The sequence below is a fragment of the Pithys albifrons genome, chromosome 15 (genome assembly GCF_047495875.1).
Source record: "Pithys albifrons albifrons isolate INPA30051 chromosome 15, PitAlb_v1, whole genome shotgun sequence".
Lineage (NCBI taxonomy): Eukaryota > Metazoa > Chordata > Aves > Passeriformes > Thamnophilidae > Pithys > Pithys albifrons.
In genome coordinates, this window is record NC_092472.1 from 18,274,252 (window position 1) to 18,292,868 (window position 18,617).

The 18,617-nt window shown below is 46.5% G+C and overlaps 1 protein-coding gene across 4 annotated transcripts in view; it reads left to right on the forward strand.

Annotated features, from left to right (window-relative positions):
• Positions 1 to 18,617, forward strand: part of FSTL4 (follistatin like 4) — a 231,406-nt gene that overhangs the window by 125,522 nt on the left and 87,267 nt on the right. For all 4 annotated transcript variants that reach the window (XM_071570400.1, XM_071570404.1, XM_071570403.1 and 1 more), the window contains one exon: positions 4,598 to 4,718. In XM_071570400.1, the coding sequence (XP_071426501.1) occupies positions 4,598 to 4,718 (121 nt within the window). The remainder of the gene's footprint in view (positions 1 to 4,597; positions 4,719 to 18,617) is intronic.

The following is an 18,617-nucleotide window of genomic DNA, read 5'->3' on the forward strand; positions in this document are numbered from 1 at the left end:
TTCTTTCAGCCCCATCCATGCTCCTGGAAACAGATACTAATCTTTCCTGCTACCCATTGTCTTCTGAAGTATTTCCAACAGCCAGCTGGGTCAGAATTAATTTGGTTTTTTGAGGTGCATGTAAGTTAGGCAGAAATCTCTTAATTCTTCCTCCCTGCCTTCTGGACTGGGCATTAGCATGTAGTCATGTGTCAGCAAAGTTAGAATGTTTTTCCAGAGGGTTATTGTCCCAAAATCCCTGGGCAGATGCTCAAATGTTGATTAGCAGAACTTGATAGAAAAGGTGAGAGCTTGAAAAAAACTGTTATTTCTAATTATGGGCAGTCTGTGCTGTTGGAATTCATCTCCTTGGGAAAGTGAACCAAACTGACAGCCCAGGCACTGGATCCAAGTGCTCTGTGTCCTCAACTTGCTCTTTGCACATGCAGACCTGGGAGAACAGTCCTGTCAAATGTCTTTTCCATTTATTATGTCATCCATTAGAAGAATTAGAGGCAAATGCTTTTTAAGAGCCTTTTGGAAGCCACTTCCTGCCTGGGACCTGTTCCCATTTCCAAAAGTGGCCCTTCGTACACTCAAAGAATGGTTTGGGTTGGAAGGGACCTTAAAGCTCATGTTGTCCCAACTCTCCTGCCATGATGGGCAGGGACACCTTCCCCCAGAGCAGGTTGCTCAGGCTGAGTTCAGCCCTTGCTCTGCAGGAGTGTCTGCTCTGTGCTCTCCCTTCCCAGGGAGCACAGAGGGTGTTGCAGCCACGAGGCTGCACCTCCCTGAGCTCCCTCCTCTCTGGGACAGGTGACATTTCAGTCCCCAGACTGTTGACAATCCCTTCCACAATGCAAAGTGTTGCTGTAAATTCCCTGAGACCTCAGGGCTATCAGTGTCTGCAACACTTCACCTGAAGGCCATGATTTTTTCCTAAAGACATGGTAGGGATAAGAAAACACTTTAATCTGAATTCAAAACCACCTTTTGCATAGTGGCATCCAAGTGTCTGCCCTACTCTCCAATTTTTTTGCCCTTTTAACATGAAACTTATTTTGTTGAGTATTAAAACTCCACTCAGATGGAGTTTTAGGTCTGGCAGCCTGCAAGGCATTGCCCTGAGGAAGCAGCAGTGACCTGCAGTGCAGAGCAGGAGCATGGTCCAGTTCTGCAAGGTCTGCCTCAGAGTTCTGAGGGCTTTGCAGATGTGCTGGAGCCCAGGTCTGTCTCCCAGGAAGAAGCACAGACCTTGGCTGGTGTTATTTTAATTCTTCTTTTCTCATTGTTACCCAAATCAATGTGCTGACCCCCTGGAGCCCAGTTCAGTTTGGTGGAGCAGGGCAGGTTCAGCCTCAGCCAGGAGCCCTCTCATCAGGCTGAGCACCAGCGTGGCCCAGCTGGGACTGGGGTCACCTCTCCAAAGACAAAATAATGCCTATTAATGCAGAATTTAAATAAGTCAGGAGTGCTTTTAATCCTGAGCTGAGTGTCCCTGGCCCTGAGCCCCTTGGTGGGAGCGTGGCTGAGTCCTGGCTGGGCTGGGGACTCTGGGGGGCAGCTCTGGGCTCTGCCAGCAGCCCTGGCACAGTTGGTGAGCACCATGGCAGTTCTTTAGTTCTCTCTTTAACTCTGACAAGATGATTTTCATGTCCTCTTACAAGACCAGTTTATCCACTCGGGTTTCAAGGGACTTTTTCTTAGGTAATAAGCAATTTTTAGGTGTCCAGATTAGAGTCTAAGCAGAGCTTTTCTTGCTTCGTTAGGTAGATTTGTGATTGATTTGCATTAGCTCTTTAATTAGAAGCTCTCTGTGACCTGAAAATTCCCCCAAAGAAAGAATTTCACTGCCCATGGGCAGAGCAAGCTGAGCCCAACGTGGTGCTGTGGGATCTTGTTCTCTCTGGCTGCTGGATGAGCTGGTGCTGTGCATTTGCTGTGTTTTATTTAAAAGAAAAATAGTCTCTTGAGCACCATAACCTTGTCTGCAAGGTAAAAAAAATGAGGCAGGTAACGTGCAGTGCTGCAGAAAAAAGTCATTTGCAAGTCCTGAAGGTGGATCCTTGGGAGACTCATTGCAGAGGGATCCAGCCCAGAGGAGAAACTGGAAGCAGAGACTCTCCAGGGTGATGGTCCTGCAGCAGAGCAACACCCACTTGTGTGTTCTCAACATCAGAATTGCTCTGAGCAAAAGAAGTGGCAGCAGATGGTCCATCCCCCTCTGTTTGAGCAGTTTGGCCTGGCTGCTGGCACACCCTGTCCAGTATCATCCCTCTGGACACAGCACTGAAATTCCCATGGAGTTTTACAGGGCTATTAACAGTGGTGGTAACTGGGTTGTTATTTTCATGCAAATCTTCAATGCATTTTAAAGTCGGAGTCATGAACCTGCTGGATGTGTTGCAGCTGAAGTGGTTTGCATTGGGTTTCTTCTTTCCTGACATTAAATCAAAACTTGTCAATCTTAGGAAAAGTTAATCAATTTTCAATACAAACATAGACAAAGGGAAATTTCCATCTTTAGGACATTGATCTTGGAAGTTATGGTTGATCTCTCTTGTATTGAATGTTTTTACTCGCTGGGTGAAGGGTCATTTTTTTAGCATTATTACTTTAAATTGCTTCAATATAATGGGCCAAGACTAGAATAGTAAATAAAGAGTCCCTGGGCTACAGCAAAAAGCCTTCCTGCCTGGAAGATGCAGCATTTCAGCAGTTTCCTTCACGTTCTACAATAAATTCCGAGGACCCAAATGAAATGTGGAAAACACAAAAGAAACAAACTGTCATGGGCTGGCAAAGCACATTAATGTTGAGTGCACCATCCACTCCTCCCCACCCTGGTCCTAAAAGCAGGGAACACAATTTTGTCCTTCCTTACAGAGGAGAAAGGAAAAGCAGACTTTCCTTTTTCCCTGTTGAATATTTATTTTTCCATACATTTGCAAAGTGAAAATACATTTCTGTGCTGCAGCTGCTGAAGGAAGAGTCTCCCCTTCCCCAGTCCATGAAGTGCTGCAGGAATAGGAGCATCAGTTGTATCTTGATACAAAGCAAATGGGCAATGCCAGATATGATATATCTGTGGAGCTGTATAGATCTCTCTCTCTGTAGATATGTCTAGATATGGGTATTTATACAGATATTTATAGATATATAGATACAGATATTGATAGATAGATATAGATACAGATATTGATAGATAGATATAGATACAGATATTTATAGATATATAGATACAGATATTTATAGATAGGTATAGATACAGATATTTATAGATATGTAGATACAGATATTTATAGATAGATATAGATACAGATATTGATAGATAGATATAGATACAGGTATTGATAGATAGATATACTGATATTTATAGATAGATATAGATACAGAGATTTATAGATAGATATAGATACAGATATTGATAGATAGATATAGATACAGATATTGATAGATAGATATACTGATATTTATAGATAGATATAGATACAGATATATATAGATATAGATATTTATAGATATATAGATACAGATATTGATAGATAGATATAGATACAGATATTGATAGATAGATATACTGATATTTATAGATAGATATAGATACAGATATATATAGATATAGATATTTATAGATATATAGATACAGATATTGATAGATAGATATAGATACAGATATTTATAGATATATAGATATAGATACAGATATTGATAGATAGATATAGATACAGATATTGATAGATATATAGATACAGATATTTATAGATAGATACAGATATTGATAGATAGATATAGATACAGATATTTATAGATATATAGATATAGATATTTATAGATAGATATAGATACAGATATTGATAGATAGATATAGATACAGATATTGATAGATAGATACAGATATTGATAGATAGATATAGATACAGATATTTATAGATATATAGATATAGATATTTATAGATAGGTATAGATACAGATATTTATAGATAGATATAGATACAGATATTGATAGATATATAGATACAGATATTTATAGATATAGATATTTATAGATATATAGATACAGATATTGATAGATAGATATAGATACAGATATTTATAGATATATAGATATAGATACAGATATTGATAGATAGATATAGATACAGATATTGATAGATATATAGATACAGATATTTATAGATAGATACAGATATTGATAGATAGATATAGATACAGATATTTATAGATATATAGATATAGATATTTATAGATAGATATAGATACAGATATTGATAGATAGATATAGATACAGATATTGATAGATAGATACAGATATTGATAGATAGATATAGATACAGATATTTATAGATATATAGATATAGATATTTATAGATAGGTATAGATACAGATATTTATAGATAGATATAGATACAGATATTGATAGATATATAGATACAGATATATATAGATATTTATAGATATGTAGATACAGATATTTACAGATAGATATAGATACAGATATAGATTAGATGTAGATACAGATACACGTCCCCAAAGGTCATTTAATGGACAGTCTGCTGGGTGAGCAGCCTGTACCTTCCCATGGCATCTAAGGTTGCCTGTTGCCTTTGCCCCACAGCTGCTGAAGAAGGAGGCTCTGGAAGATGCTTTGTTGGGTTGTACCCTGGAGGACCTTCTGCGCTTCGATGACTACGACAGCGACGGGCGCCTGAGCCTGCAGGAGCTCTACACGGCCTTCCGTGAGTCCCCCTGGCTGCCCCGGGGCTTCCCAGCTGGGAATCCCTGCCAGGGCACTGCTGCCTGCCCAGCTGTGGGCAGCACAGGTGCCTTTTGGTCTGTAATGCCATGAGAATGCCAGGGAAGGCTCGTTCTGAAGGTGACTGTGCTCCAAAGGGTGAGGTTGGTGCAGGTGTGTCGGGTTTGATGTCTTCTCCTGTGGTTTGTGTTGGTTCTTGGTTCTTGCTTCTGGCAGTGGGGAGATGGTGGTGGACTGGCCAGGTCTGTGGACCTGAGTGTGTGGTTTGAGGAACCTGAGGATTGAAACCTGGCTGAAGCTGCTTTGGTGATGTGAGTCAGTTTGCTGTGGGGAAGGTGATTAAGGGAATGTTCTGCCTGGGAATGATGTTCTCTGCATGTTGTAAGTGTGTTACAGTGTGGAACCCTCATACATCTCTCAGCACCATCTGTGGATCACAGAGCTGTGTAAAAATGTGATAAAATAATTCCTTGTGTGCCATTTCTCTTCATAACTTTATGTTCATGCTTTAAATTAAGCATTTGTTGAAGTCCTTCCCTGGGAAAGGTCCACATTGTCTCCTTCACCTGAGTGGTGGAGAGTTCTGTTGATGCTGGTTCCTTTGGGATACCAAAGAACAAAGACAGAAAATATTCAGGGTTATGGTGAGCTACAGAGTATCTGGATGTGGTTTACAAACTGTGGCCATAAAGTGAATCAACCCAGCTATAAAGGCTGGACATGCAGTTCTTTGGGAGCATATTTGGGTCTCAGAGTCACAGCAACTCAAACCTGAATTCCAAGAGTTATTTCAAGCAGATTTTGGTTCAGTGAATTTTAAGCAGGCAGTGAAAATAAGACAAGTACAAAATATTAGTCAATGAATAGAGATAGTGTGAATAAACTGCAAAACTCTTGCAACAAAACCCAAGGTGTAACAATGGCCATCTGTCAAAGGGATATTATATCTGAAGGGAACTGAAAAGCTCCATTTTCAATTTTCCCAGAACCTCTGCTTTTATCAAGAGCTCATCAGCTTTTAATTTAAACCCAAAGTTCATTGCTTGCAACTTTCCAGATTTGGGGGATTCGAGGAGCAAACTTAGTGCCTGTTGACAGTGTGTTTTTTCCCTTTATTAAGCATTGCAGAAACCAAATCTCAGAAATACTTCTCACACTTTTTCCTTCATTAAATTCAGTTTATGAACTGTCTGCTTTGTTTTGAGCCAGGATCTGGTTGCAGCAGCAGTTTGAAGGTACAGCATCCTGCACATTTCTCCGATTTTTGGCCCTTTGGAGTGATCCTTTTATTGCTTGAAGTTGCCCCAAGCCCTGCCTTGTGGGCATGGCTGGCAGCAGGCTGTGGGCAGGGCTGGCAGCAGGCTGTGGGCATGGCTGAAAGCAGGCTGTGGGCACGGCTGGCAGCAGGCTGTGGGCATGGCTGGCACCAGGCTGTGGGCATGGCTGAAAGCAGGCTGTGGGCACGGCTGGCAGCAGGCTGTGGGCATGGCTGGCAGCAGGCTGTGGGCATGCTTGGCAGCAGGGTGTGGGCACGGCTGCCCAGCAGGCTGTGGGCACAGCTGGCAGCAGGCTGTGGGCACGGCTGCCCAGCAGGCTGTGGGCATGGCTGCCCAGCAGGCTGTGGGTATGGCTGGCAGCAGGCTGTGGGCATGGCTGCCCAGCAGACTGTGGGCACGGCTGCCCAGCAGGCTGTGGGCACAGCTGGCAGCAGGCTGTGGGCATGGCTGCCCAGCAGACTGTGGGCACGGCTGCCCAGCAGGCTGTGGGCACGGCTGGCAGCAGGCTGTGGGCATGGCTGGCAGCAGGCTGTGGGCATGGCTGGCAGCAGGCTGTGGGCACGGCTGGCAGCAGGCTGTGGGCATGGCTGCACAGCAGGCTGTTGGCATGGCTGAAAGCAGGCTGTGGGCATGGCTGGCAGCAGGCTGTGGGCATGACTGAAAGCAGGCTGTGGGCACGGCTGGCAGCAGGCTGTGGGCACGGCTGGCACCAGACTGTGGGCACGGCTGGCACCAGGCTGTGGGCACGGCTGGCAGCAGGCTGTGGGCAGGGCTGGCACCAGGCTGTGGGCACGGCTGGCAGCAGGCTGTGGGCATGACTGGCAGCAGGCTGTGGGCATGACTGGCAGCAGGCTGTGGGCACGGCTGGCACCAGGCTGTGGGCACGGTTGGCAGCAGGCTGTGGGCACGGCTGGCAGCAGGCTGTGGGCATGGTTGGCACCAGGCTGTGGGCACGGCTGGCACCAGGCTGTGGGCATGGTTGGCAGCAGGCTGTGGGCACGGCTGGCAGCAGGCTGTGGGCATGGCTGGCACCAGGCTGTGGGCACGGCTGGCACCAGGCTGTGGGCACGGCTGTCACCAGGCTGTGGGCATGGCTGGCATCAGGCTGTGGGCACAGCTGGCATCAGGCTGTGGGTATGGCTGGCAGCAGGCTGTGGGCACGGCTGGCAGCAGGCTGTGGGCATGGCTGGCAGCAGGCTGTGGGCACGGCTGGCACCAGGCTGTGGGCACAGCTGGCATCAGGCTGTGGGCATGGCTGCCCAGCAAGCTGAGGAACTTAATTCCCAGCATTGAGTGGCCTCCGAGAGTCTCAGTGTCATTTCTCCTCTCAGAAGCTCCGTCCCATCTGTCTCGGAGCCCCGAGCTCCGGTGGTGTCGCAGTGTTGGAAAGCTTTGAAGATGACCTTGATAATGGGAAGAGCTGCCCAATTTGTCATTCTCGTGCTGCTTTGGAAGTTGCATTTCATTTCAGAGAGTCTGCTGGCCTTGCTGTGCCCCCCAGAGCCACAAACAGGCTCTTCCTCCCCCTCTGGGTGTCTCTTCTTTCCCTTGACTCCTCCTCTCTCCAAGACCCTCAGGGACTCAAAGGGTTTTTTTCATCCCCATCATGTTGATTGTCTGTAAATGAATGAAAAGTGCCTGGATGAGAAAAATCCAACGTTTTACCTTTCCTGAAATGTGGTTTCACCTTTACAAGCCCCACAACTCATAGGTGCTATTTTAGTCACAATTTCTAATCATGCTAATCCTTTCCATACACATTCTACTGCACAGGTTTGGATTATGGACAGAAATATTGCCCTTTCCACTAAAGCTTTCATCTTTCTTCTGATTTTCTGGGAGTTTTTTTGTTCCTTAATCCCAAGAATAGAACTGTTAGGAGTCTGTGAGGGTGACTAGAAATGTTAAAGTGTCACTCCTCAAATTGCCTTCATCATACATGAGTAGCACATGGGACAGATGAAACCCCCTCCTGGCAGCTCACACTTGTAGGTGTCTTCTATTTCTTGTGACTAAATTTTTATTAGCTAAGGAGTCTCAGGATCATAATTAAAAAAATCATTTTTAATGTGATGATCTGGAGATTTTTCACATGCCAAAAATAGAGCACTGGCAAATGTGTCTGTCTGTTGTCTTTTCTTTGCCACAAAGATTCAGTGAATGAGCAAGAAATGAAGGATTTAGTTGTCCTGAGAGCTATAGCAGAACATACATCTAATTAATCAGCACAGAGATGGTCTGGTGAGTTGGCAAGCACAGCCCCAGCTGAGTCATGCCTTGAGGATGCTCAGATGGGTGGGGTTTGGATAGAATTTCTGGAGCTGTGGCTGACTGGAGGTCACTGGAATTAGCCATGTCACTTCTGGCATTCCTGTTGTCTTCCCTAACGGGCAAGTGGCAGGTTGGCAGATGGGCAAGCCCAGCTGAAGGAAGAAAATCAGTGTAGTCCTCTAGATCTCTGTCATCATCACCGTGGCCAGGGCAATTTGTCACACAGATATGTCAGAGAGAGGGAAATCCTGCATTCCATCCAAGTGCCTTTACCCTGTCAGCACAGTTTGCTAATGAGGAGTTATTAAAGCTGCAGTGAGATCCCCTTTAACTGCAGCTCAGGGCCCATCTGAGTGCTCTCCTGATGCAGAGCTGGACCAAAGCAACCCACAAAGGAAGTCTGAAAGGAAAATACTGAATTGTTGTTTTTCAGTCCAATGATTTATGCATAAAAGTTACACGTAGACAGAAAATTGCTGTTTCTCTGAGACGAGAGGCATCTTCTCATCTGTGGAGGTATTTTTATCTAAAGAACACAAATATTGTTTAGTAGGGGCATATTTCATGCAGGAATGAATGTAGAAGAGGCTGCAGGTTCCTCCTCTTTACAAGGAGTTTTCTTCCCTCCCTGATTTTGTTCTGGGTCAGATTTTCCTTCTTTTTTTCCTGTCTGGGCTGGCCGTGGGTGTTGGGTTTAATCACTGCCAGTACAGAGGAGCAGCACTGAGCTGGCCCCAGCCTTAGTGCACTGATCCTTAAATCCCCAGGACTGTATTCCCACAGCCACAGGGTGTGGAGCAGGGATTCATCCATCCCCAACCCCTCCAGAGGCTCACTGGAAGTGTGGAGTACAAAACAGATTTATTTTTGATTTGTGCATGTTTCTGATTCACTGGGAGCTACTTTGGGGCTTTGTCATTGTCCCAGAATTGTGGGGATTGGTGCTGGCCTGGCAAAAGCAAAGCCCTGCATTGGGAAGGAGGGAATAAACCCTAAAAAGGGACTTGTTGGGTCACATGGGAGATGTTGAGTGAGGAAACTTTCAGCAGTGTGTCTGTTCTTGATAGAGATTTCAGGGCATCCAACTCATGAGGTTGTACAATCTCATCATAAATGAGGTGATAATGATAAAAAATACTGTTTGAGGAGAATGAATACCCACATTTGCTATCTTTGTGTACATATATTTATATATTTACACACACACACACATATATGTGTGTATATAAATATATATTTATGCAGTCCATGTACATGTTGTGAGCCCCAGCAGCAATTGCACCTTTAAAAGGCCACGTTCACATGGAGTGTTTGCTCCCATCCCAGCTTCCTGAGGCTGCTCTCCATGGCATTTGTTGCTGTTTCCTCCCAGCTGGATTGGTCAAGCCCAGATAATTATATTGGACAAGTATATTGTGAGATAAAGTGTTTTGCTTGCAGTGTTCTCTTTAGCAGTGTGGGAGCAACACTTATCTCCAGGATCAAATCACAGCCCTGAAATATTGACAGGTGGTGCCCCATGCTGGAATCTCCCTGCTATGTGATTTTCCTTTCATGTTGCTGCAGATATTGGTGCAAAGTTGGCAATAATTCATTAGCTGAGCAGCATTGATTGCTCCTCCTGTGAGTGATGTGATCCCCAAACTTCAAATGCAGCCTCTGCTTCTGCTCCAGGGCAGGGCTGGAGGAGGGCTGAGCTCCTGGGCCAGGAATGAGCTCCCCTCCAGCTGCCCAGAGCTGCCCATACCTGCTGGCCTTGAGGAGTGGTGGGATAAAGGCAACTTGTTGGGCACTTGAACTTAATTTCATACTATTATTATCATCATCGTTATTAGTTATCTTTATTAGCAAGAATTTAATTGTGCAATCCCGTAGCAGAAACAAAATTAAAGGTTATAAAAAAATCAAGCCAAAAAGCAGAAATTGCAAACCATTCAGCTTTGATTTCTGCAGCAGGTGATGGGGTTCTAACATGAATTGTTTCACCCAGAGTTGCTCCTTAGCTTTGCTCTCTGCTCAGATTAGAGATGTTGCTGTTATGACTTAATTAAGAGAGTCCTGAAATACAATTTTGGCAGAATTAATGGAAAATGTAGATATGGTTAGAGTGGTTGTGGGTTCATGCTTTTTGGTCAAGAATTGCTGTCCAGATTTCTTCGTGGACAGTCAGGGAGGGCTCCTGACTCTGGTTTGGCTGTTCCTGATGTCCCAGTTCCCTGTCAGAACCAGGACACTCACATGGGAATGGCCAAACTCCAGGATTTCTTCACATGTAGAATCACAGAGTGGTTTGGGTTGGAAGGGACCTTAAAGCTCATCCAGTGCCACCCCTGCCATGGGCAGGGACACCTCCCACTGTCCCAGGGTGCTCCAGCCTGGCCTTGGACACTCCCAGGGCTGGGGCAGCCACAGCTGCTCTGCCCAACCTGTGCCAGGGCCTGCCCACCCTCCCAGGGCAGAACTTCTCCCTCCCCCCTCACCAAACATCCTTCAGTTCAAAGCCATTTCTCTTGTTCCCATCTCTCATTTCCACAGACACCACCTGCAAAATGTCAACAGGCTCAAAAGTGTAACGACTGACTGAGAGAAAGTGATTTAATTACAGGTTGTTATTGGAAATCCATTGCCTACAAATTGCAGAGAAGGCTCACCAGAAGCCAATGTGCTGGAGATCTGACACTGCTGCTCAGGGTGCATCAATTTGTTAATCCTGGTTTTCAGTGCAGGACAAGGCAGAGCTTCAGAGGGATGTAGTGCAGCCCATGTCCAGTGGCCACACACACTCTGGCAGGAGGAGGAGATTTAAATATTTATAAGCACTTAGGAGTGACTCAGTGGTGCATAAAAACAGGCAAATACCATTTCTCAAAACTGTTATTTGATTGTACCTGCAGTGTGCAGGGGGAGCAGTTTCACATGCACAAATCACAGTGGTTTGGGGCACTTGCAGGCACAAAATGATGTCAGTTGAGAGCAGATACAGCTGGTGGTGAAGTCACAGCCCTGGACGTGCATGTTGAGTGCCAGTCCCTGGGGGGTTTGACAGCCAGGTGGCCCTTGGGGACATGGCTCTGTGGTGGCCTTGGCAGTGCTGGGGGATGGTTGGACTTGGGGGCTTTTAGCACCTCCACAATTCTGTGTGCACCTTCAGATCATGCAGTTAGGGATGTGAAAAGTGGGATTTCCATTTTCTCTGAGCTGGGAATGAGGAATTTCAGGCACTCCTATGGCTTCCTTATGGCCTTGCAGAACCAGAGGCCATTTCTGAAGGAAAATTGGACCCAGACCTTCTGTGTTGCATTTCTTTTTCATTTTCACTCCTGGTCTGTCTTTCTGAGGAGTTTTTGAAGCAAACACATGAAGCAAAAATGTCTTTTCACCAAAAATGGGGAAAGTCATGGTTAAAATGAGACTAAGACTACATGAAATCTCATCCTGGGCAAACTTTCCTAAATCTTGTTTTCTTTTACACAGCCCAGAATATTTTAGCTGCTGTTTTCCTCTTCTTTCTTGTTTTCTGCTCCTGCTTTTCCAAGTGTGGAGTTTCTGGAGTGGCCTTTTCCTTTTGAATCTGGGGAGAGCTGCTCTGAGTGGTCTCTCTGCCCTTTCAGGCATCCCATGGATGCTTTGAATTGCTTCTCCATTTACATGTTCTTCATCTTTTCCTTGTCTGGTTGAGCAGATTCAAAACTTTTAAGGCCAAAAATGTTCCATATTACATGAAAAAAAATATCTAAGGCAGGCTCAGTCCCACTAGAGTTGGTGCAGAGGGTGAAACCTCCCATATTACCCTTCCCCTCTGATATTCCCATTCCTCACCATCCAGGCCAGGGTCCTGCTGGTCCTTAGCTGCTCTCAGGTGTTTTGTCATTTTTGAGAAATGTGTGTGTGGAGATCTGCCCATCAGGCAGTTCCTCATTCATTTAGGGTGTCCTTTCTTGGCACTGAGAGCCCCCCAGAGCTGCAGTGCTAATTATGCAATCACAACACCAGGGCAGCCATCAGGAACTCCCCAGGCACGGTGCATATCCCCAGGGCAGTGAGAGAATCTGTGGAGAGCCACAGCTGAGATGGTTTTATTTCATGTTCTTCACAGGAGAAAATCTCCTTGACAAATCCAGGATGGCCAGATAGAAACTTGGGAAAAAAAAAAAAGCCAGCAGTGGGAAGCTGAATAAGCTGAACTCAAAGGTTGGTTCTGCTTTAATACTTCCAAAAAGAATTAAAAAAAAAAGTGCCAGCCTGTAGAGAGAAGTAAAAAGCTTTGGAGCTGCTTCAGTGGCATCAGGATTTGAGACAAAATTCAGCTTTTGCCACTGTTTGTCTTCAGCACCACCATAAAAAGCTCGTTCTTGAGTTTCTTGATGATCAAAACTTCAGAAGGGGCAAACTCTGCTGCACAATTTTAGTTTCTCTTGGTGCCAACCATTGCTGAACTCCTGCTTGTGCCACACTCAGCCCCTGTGGCTTTCCCCACCCATGGCCCAGCAGAGTTCTTAGGAAATTGCTGCTTAGAGAAGTAATTTGTGGTGATTTAACAAAAAAAAAAAAAAAAGGTGTGCTGAGTTTGTCTCTTGAATTTGTCATTCTGTTCATCCCACAGTCCTGAGTGATGTGTCAATAAGGATCCCAATCCCTCCTGGACACCGAAGCACTTGGAACAGGGTCCTGCTGAAACCCTGCAGGGATTTGGAGCCCCCAAAACTGCTGGAATGGGATGAAGTGCAGAGGGGATGGAACAGGGAGAGGGAATGCTGAGATTTCACAGCAGAGCACCAAGAAATGAGCAGAGGGAAAAAGAGAGAATGAAATATCCTCACTTTGGGGTGTCACAGGGTGTCTGTACACCTTCTAAATATGAAATTAAATGAGGGAATTGAGTCTGGAAGATCAGGGTAACACTTCAAATACCCTTTCAGGCTGTATTTTGCCCTGAACTGTGTTCCACAGGGTTTTCCCACATCCTGGTTTCCTGCAGTGTCAGGGCAGGGCTCTGGTGTGATGTGGTGGCTGCTGCAATTGCTGCTTTCAGGCACTGCCTGATTGTGAAGTTCTTTCTGAGAGATGCTGCCCAGACAGACTCTTCCTGTGGTTTTGTTCTCCTGTCTGGCTCTGTGACCTGCTTTTCCACGTCATTCAGCCTTCATTTTAATCAGGGAGAAAAATTCAGCCTTCCCAGGGTTTGGAGCTGCCACCACCAGTGGAGTCTTCCCTCCCCTCCCCTTGCTGGAGCTGCACATGCAGCCTGGGTTGCTGTCCTGCTGTCCTCACTTTGGAGCAAAATACCCCAGATTAGTTTGCCCCTGGTCTGTGGCAACCCAAGAGCCATCACCAGGTTCAGGCAGAGTCACTGCACTGTTTGTCTCCCAGAGAATCACAGAATTGTTAAGGCTGGAAAAGACCCCCAAGATCATCAAGTCTAACCTTTGGAGCAATACATGCTTATATTTAATATGCACATGTTCCTATTTCAGTCTGAAGTCTCACAGCTGTTATTTGATAGCTGCTACAGGGAGATTTGCTGCACAAATGTCCCTTTTGCATCCTGCTCACCCTCAAGATCCAAGGAACCCATTGCTGGTGGGGGTTAAAAAACATCATTTCTGCCAGGAAAATTCAGGAGCAGTGCATGGAGCCCTAAGAATCTGCTGAGGGGAAGGGCACACCCTGCTGCTGATACAGGCTGAGGTTGTGGGTATCTCACCTGCCCTTGGCACAGCCCTCTGCAATGCCCTGAGCACAACTGGCAGTTGGAGGAAAGGCATTTCCATGACTGTGTGGTGAACCAGAGAATGAGCTGCTGTGTCCCTGCCACTCAGCACCTCCCCAAACCTGGGGGTTGGGTGCCCAGGGGAGGGTTCCTGTGCAGGGGGACTCTTGTGGCTGTAAGCCCACGTGGGATGTTACAATTTCCTGCAGTTTACAGCAGTGACCTTCAAAATGAACCATTGGCCAGGGCCTGATGGGCAGGATGGGAATCTCATGTCTTTATTACTCTTAGAATGCTGATGTGTTTCTCTCTAACCTTCTGCTTCTGCAGCAAGGAGCTTTGGTTCCTGTTGAGGACACCTTGGCAGGGGTGGGAGGCACAGACCTCCCATCCTGCTCATCTTCTGCTCCAGGGCAACCCAGATCCATCAACAGACTAAACCAGCTGGAACCAAACCTCCTTTTTCTGCCCTAAAAACTCAGACAAGAGCTTGTCAGTAGCTGACATCTGTAGCTGATATGCAAGCACCACTAGGTAGGGTTTATGTTCCTGTAGGACCTGGAGGCAAAGTTCTTTCAGGAGGAGTGATAGCATCTGGCTGCATTTGGTCATTACTGAGAGCAGAGGCTGTTGCCTTCAATCTCTTCCCTTCAGGGAGCTGCTGTTTATTGCAGCAACAGAGCGAGCTCTGTGCCAGATTCTCCTGCAGGAAAGAGTGGAAAAGTCTGCCCTGTCCCTCCTTAATTCTTGTAGCTCTGTGGTAGCCACCAAACTCATCCCCAGCCTTTGGACCAGCCCATGTGGTAATTTACAGGCTTAAGAAGGTATAAAATAGATCTGTGTTCTGGCTGTTTTAGCACATCTCCACTTAGTTTGATGCTAATTATTATTGGGTTTTTTCACCACTGTTATATATTCAGTGCACGTGTGTCCCAGGTAGACTGGCTTGGAGTCTGCTCAGAGCTGTAATGCATCTTCTGGCAGGTCTAATGGAGTTCTGTGGCTTTTAATGCAATTTGCTAACCAATCATCTGCTAAAATATGAGATGTATATGAGGCTAAATTTGTTACAGAATTGCTATTATCCTCCTTATTTTGTTTTAAGATGTATTTTTATGAACCCATTCACTCCAAGATGCATTCATGGAAAGCCTCCAATATGTTAATGGGTATTTATTGAATACCTCAGTGGAATGGGATGAACAGGCACTGTGGATTGTAATTAATCCATTGACATCCAGTGGCTGCAGCTGAATGGGAGATGAAGGCAGTTTGTAATGGGCAGAGTGTGGTTTGCCTCGTGGTGCTCTGTGGGCACCCACCGAGTCAGAGAGCTTCAGGAAAGGATGGAAGTGCATTTTCTTTGCCAGGCAGGAGTATTTTGGCAACAGCCAAACATCCTGACGTGGCAGAAATACAGAGTGTGGGCGCTGGAGGGGCTGCTGGTGCACCAAGTGCTCCGAGAGCGGCTCATCCCTCTGGCACCGGCCGTGGAGGAGAGCCATGCTCAGGGCATGGTGAGCAAACCTGGCTGCTGCCATGCAGGTGGGCACAGCTGGTGCCTCCTCCTCCTCTCCCCTCCCACCTCTCCCTGATCCTGCACCCTCCCTGACTCCATCTCGGCACTGAGGGAGGGATTTGGCTCCGAGAAGCGGCTTTTCCTCTCTGGGACGTGGTGAGAGTCTCACCCACTGCTGTGATGCACTGGCACAGGTGGGCCCTGAGCAGAAGGCACTAAACCAGTGGGGTGAACTGCAGATAAGGTGCTTTGTATTCCAGCACATCAACAGCAAACAGGGAAACCCACGGCAAAGGGCTGCTTTGCCCATTTCCCTTCCCAAGCCCTGCAGTGAGGCACTGCCATGGTTATGTCAGGAGGCTGTTGAGCAGACAGAGGCAATGAAGTGTTGGATTCCTGTTCTGTGAGAGCTCCTTAGCAGCAGACACTGGGGAGTAAAAGATTTCCCCTGCACCAGGCATCACGTGTCCAAGAGCTTTGCAAGTGAAGAAAAGGAGTGGCAGGTTACTCCATTCTTCTGGCCCTTGGGAGTGGCCCAGCAGCTCTGAGCCAGCACTGAGCAGAATCACAGAATCTGCTGAGCTGGAAGGGACCCACAAGGACCATCGAGTCCAACTCTTGTCTCCAGAAGTGACACCATGTGCCTGAATCACTGCAATATTTTATATTGTGTTGAGATTAATATTAGTTTTTATTTTTATGCCTAACAGTTCAACTTGTTTGCAGTTTATGTGTAAAAGGTCAGTCTTTCATTCCCCACATACCTATTTTTTTTTAATACCCATATTGTGAGCCTTCAATACATCAGCTCCCTTTCTGTTTAACATTAGGCAAGGGGAGACCTGGCAGGTGTAATTTCCTTTAAGGAGAAGGGAAGAGGAAAGCAGAGGGATTGGTGCCACACTGTACAGAGCCATCACCTTCCCCTCCTGTGCAGCCCCTGCAGATCTTCCACCAGGCTTTGCAACCACCCCACGAAACAAAAACTGCCCCAAGAAGTGTTAGTTGGTCCACTAATTTCCTGTAATGAAAGAAACTTGGAAGAAATCAACAGGGCCAGTGGCAAAGCAATTTCATTAGGTGTCTCATGTCAGCCCAGTGGATAATTTACTCTGAGGATTAGGTACAAGTTGCTCATAGAAGAGGTTGAAATCTCTTCTGAAGCAGTTAGAGGACTTGTGGGGATGTTTGACTTCTATGGTTATTATTGCTGTAGTGATTAGTTTTTGTGGCCAATGCCCCTTAGGAACTGGGCTGAGAGGCCCAGCTAATTTCACATTCCAGCATCCAAAGCTGTCAGAGAAAGGCCATTTGAAGTTGTTTGAAATAACAGATGTGTTGCAGGGTGGTGGAGGTGAGGGGTGCTGGGCTCTGGCAGTGGTCCAGGGAATGCTGCAGGTGTTGTTACACCTGTATGGAGGCAGCAGAAGAGCTGTCTGAGCCTCACTGTTCCTCTTGCAATTACCTTGAAGAATTACCTAATAATCAGGCAGAGTAACCAAGAGGATTTTGCTGTGCTGAAGTTTCATTTAATTGGTCTCCTGGGTGGATTTGGTGAGTCCCAGGTTGTTACAGAGGGGCTGTGCTGCTGCTCCCAGCTGACCTGCCCAGCACCGAGTCCAGCAAACTGACTTGGAAGTGTGTTATTTCTTGTAAATCTTTTATCTCTTGGATCAGGTTTGTGTTTGAAACACAAATTCTGCACACTCTGAGTCTGCCTGCCCCAGTTTTAAGCTGGGAGTAACAGGTTGCCCAGAGAAGCTGTGGCTGCCCCATCCCTGGAAGTGTCCAAGGCCAGGTTGGATGGGGCTTGGAGCAACCTGGGCTGGTGGGAGGTGTCCCTGCCCATGGCAGGGGGTTGGAACTGAATGGTCTTTAAGGTCCCTTCCAACCCAAGGCAGTCTGTGGTTCTGTGACCTCTGGTGCTCTCATTCCCCTCACATATGCCTGTAACTTTAATCATTTTTAGAAAGCTCCTTTACTTGTAAGTGGAATTCCTCCTGTGTCACAGCTCACCCATCTCTGAATATTTGCAGTCTCAGGTGCTGAGGAACCTCCTTTCCCCCCATTTCTTTTGCCCACTCCATAAAATCAACAGCCTTAGATGTGGAACTAACAGTGGGATTCTGTCCAGGTGAATTCAGTGTTGCAAACTCTGCTGGTTTCTGAGAAGGGATTGTGATGGGAGATATCTGTGCTCCAGTGGATGGGCAGCATCCCCTGCTGTGGTAGCACTTCAGGAGTTCCTCCTCTCTGCATGTGGTGGGCAGTAAATAAAGAACTGTAGCCAGATTTCACATGGTGGAATTTGCTCCTGACACTGGGAGCTGGACCCTTGCTGGTGGGACTGGTGGCAAGATGACTGTGATGCTGAGAAGAGATTTACAAAGTGGATAAAGGACATGCTCTGGATTTTTCAAAGCCATGTGTTTGCTGTGGGTGATCTCTCTCAAATCCTCCCTTTCACCAGACACAGAAAGAAACCACAGGACAGAGGTGCCAGATTTTCCAGTTATTTAAATGCCATTGTTTCATTGCAATACCTAAAGATAACCTAATTGTGATCATGAGAGTTGGAGGACCTTGGACCATGAAAGATAATTTTTTTAAGGGAAGATATTTTTCATTTTTATGGAAAAGAATAAGCCATTCCCCAGGTATTGGGGGCACAGCAGCTCTGGTGCTGGGGGAGGATACAGGTTAAGTTCATGACCACCTTCTGAGCAGGCAGGAGGATCAGGAGTGTTTGGTCTTGGGTGGTGGACACCAAGAGTTAGGGCACATCTCTGTGATTGGGAGCATTGGGGAGGACATGGGGCTGCTGCCTCCAGACTCAGGAGCCAGGACAGGGCTGGAGCAGGGAGAGGGTGGATGGCCATGTGGGGCAAGGCTAAGAGGCAGGTCCTGCTTTTCCTGACTGCCCAAGCCTGTTGGGCCAGAGCTGTGGGCACACAGGTGAGCTGGTGGCACAGCTGCACTGGGTACTCCTGGCACACCTGAGTGCAGCCACACAGGAGTTCCTGGGTCCCCAACTGTTGCAGGGTGATATTTGTGGTGTCTGGGAACAGCTGTATCAGCCTCCTCTGCACTGAATCTGCTCTAGAA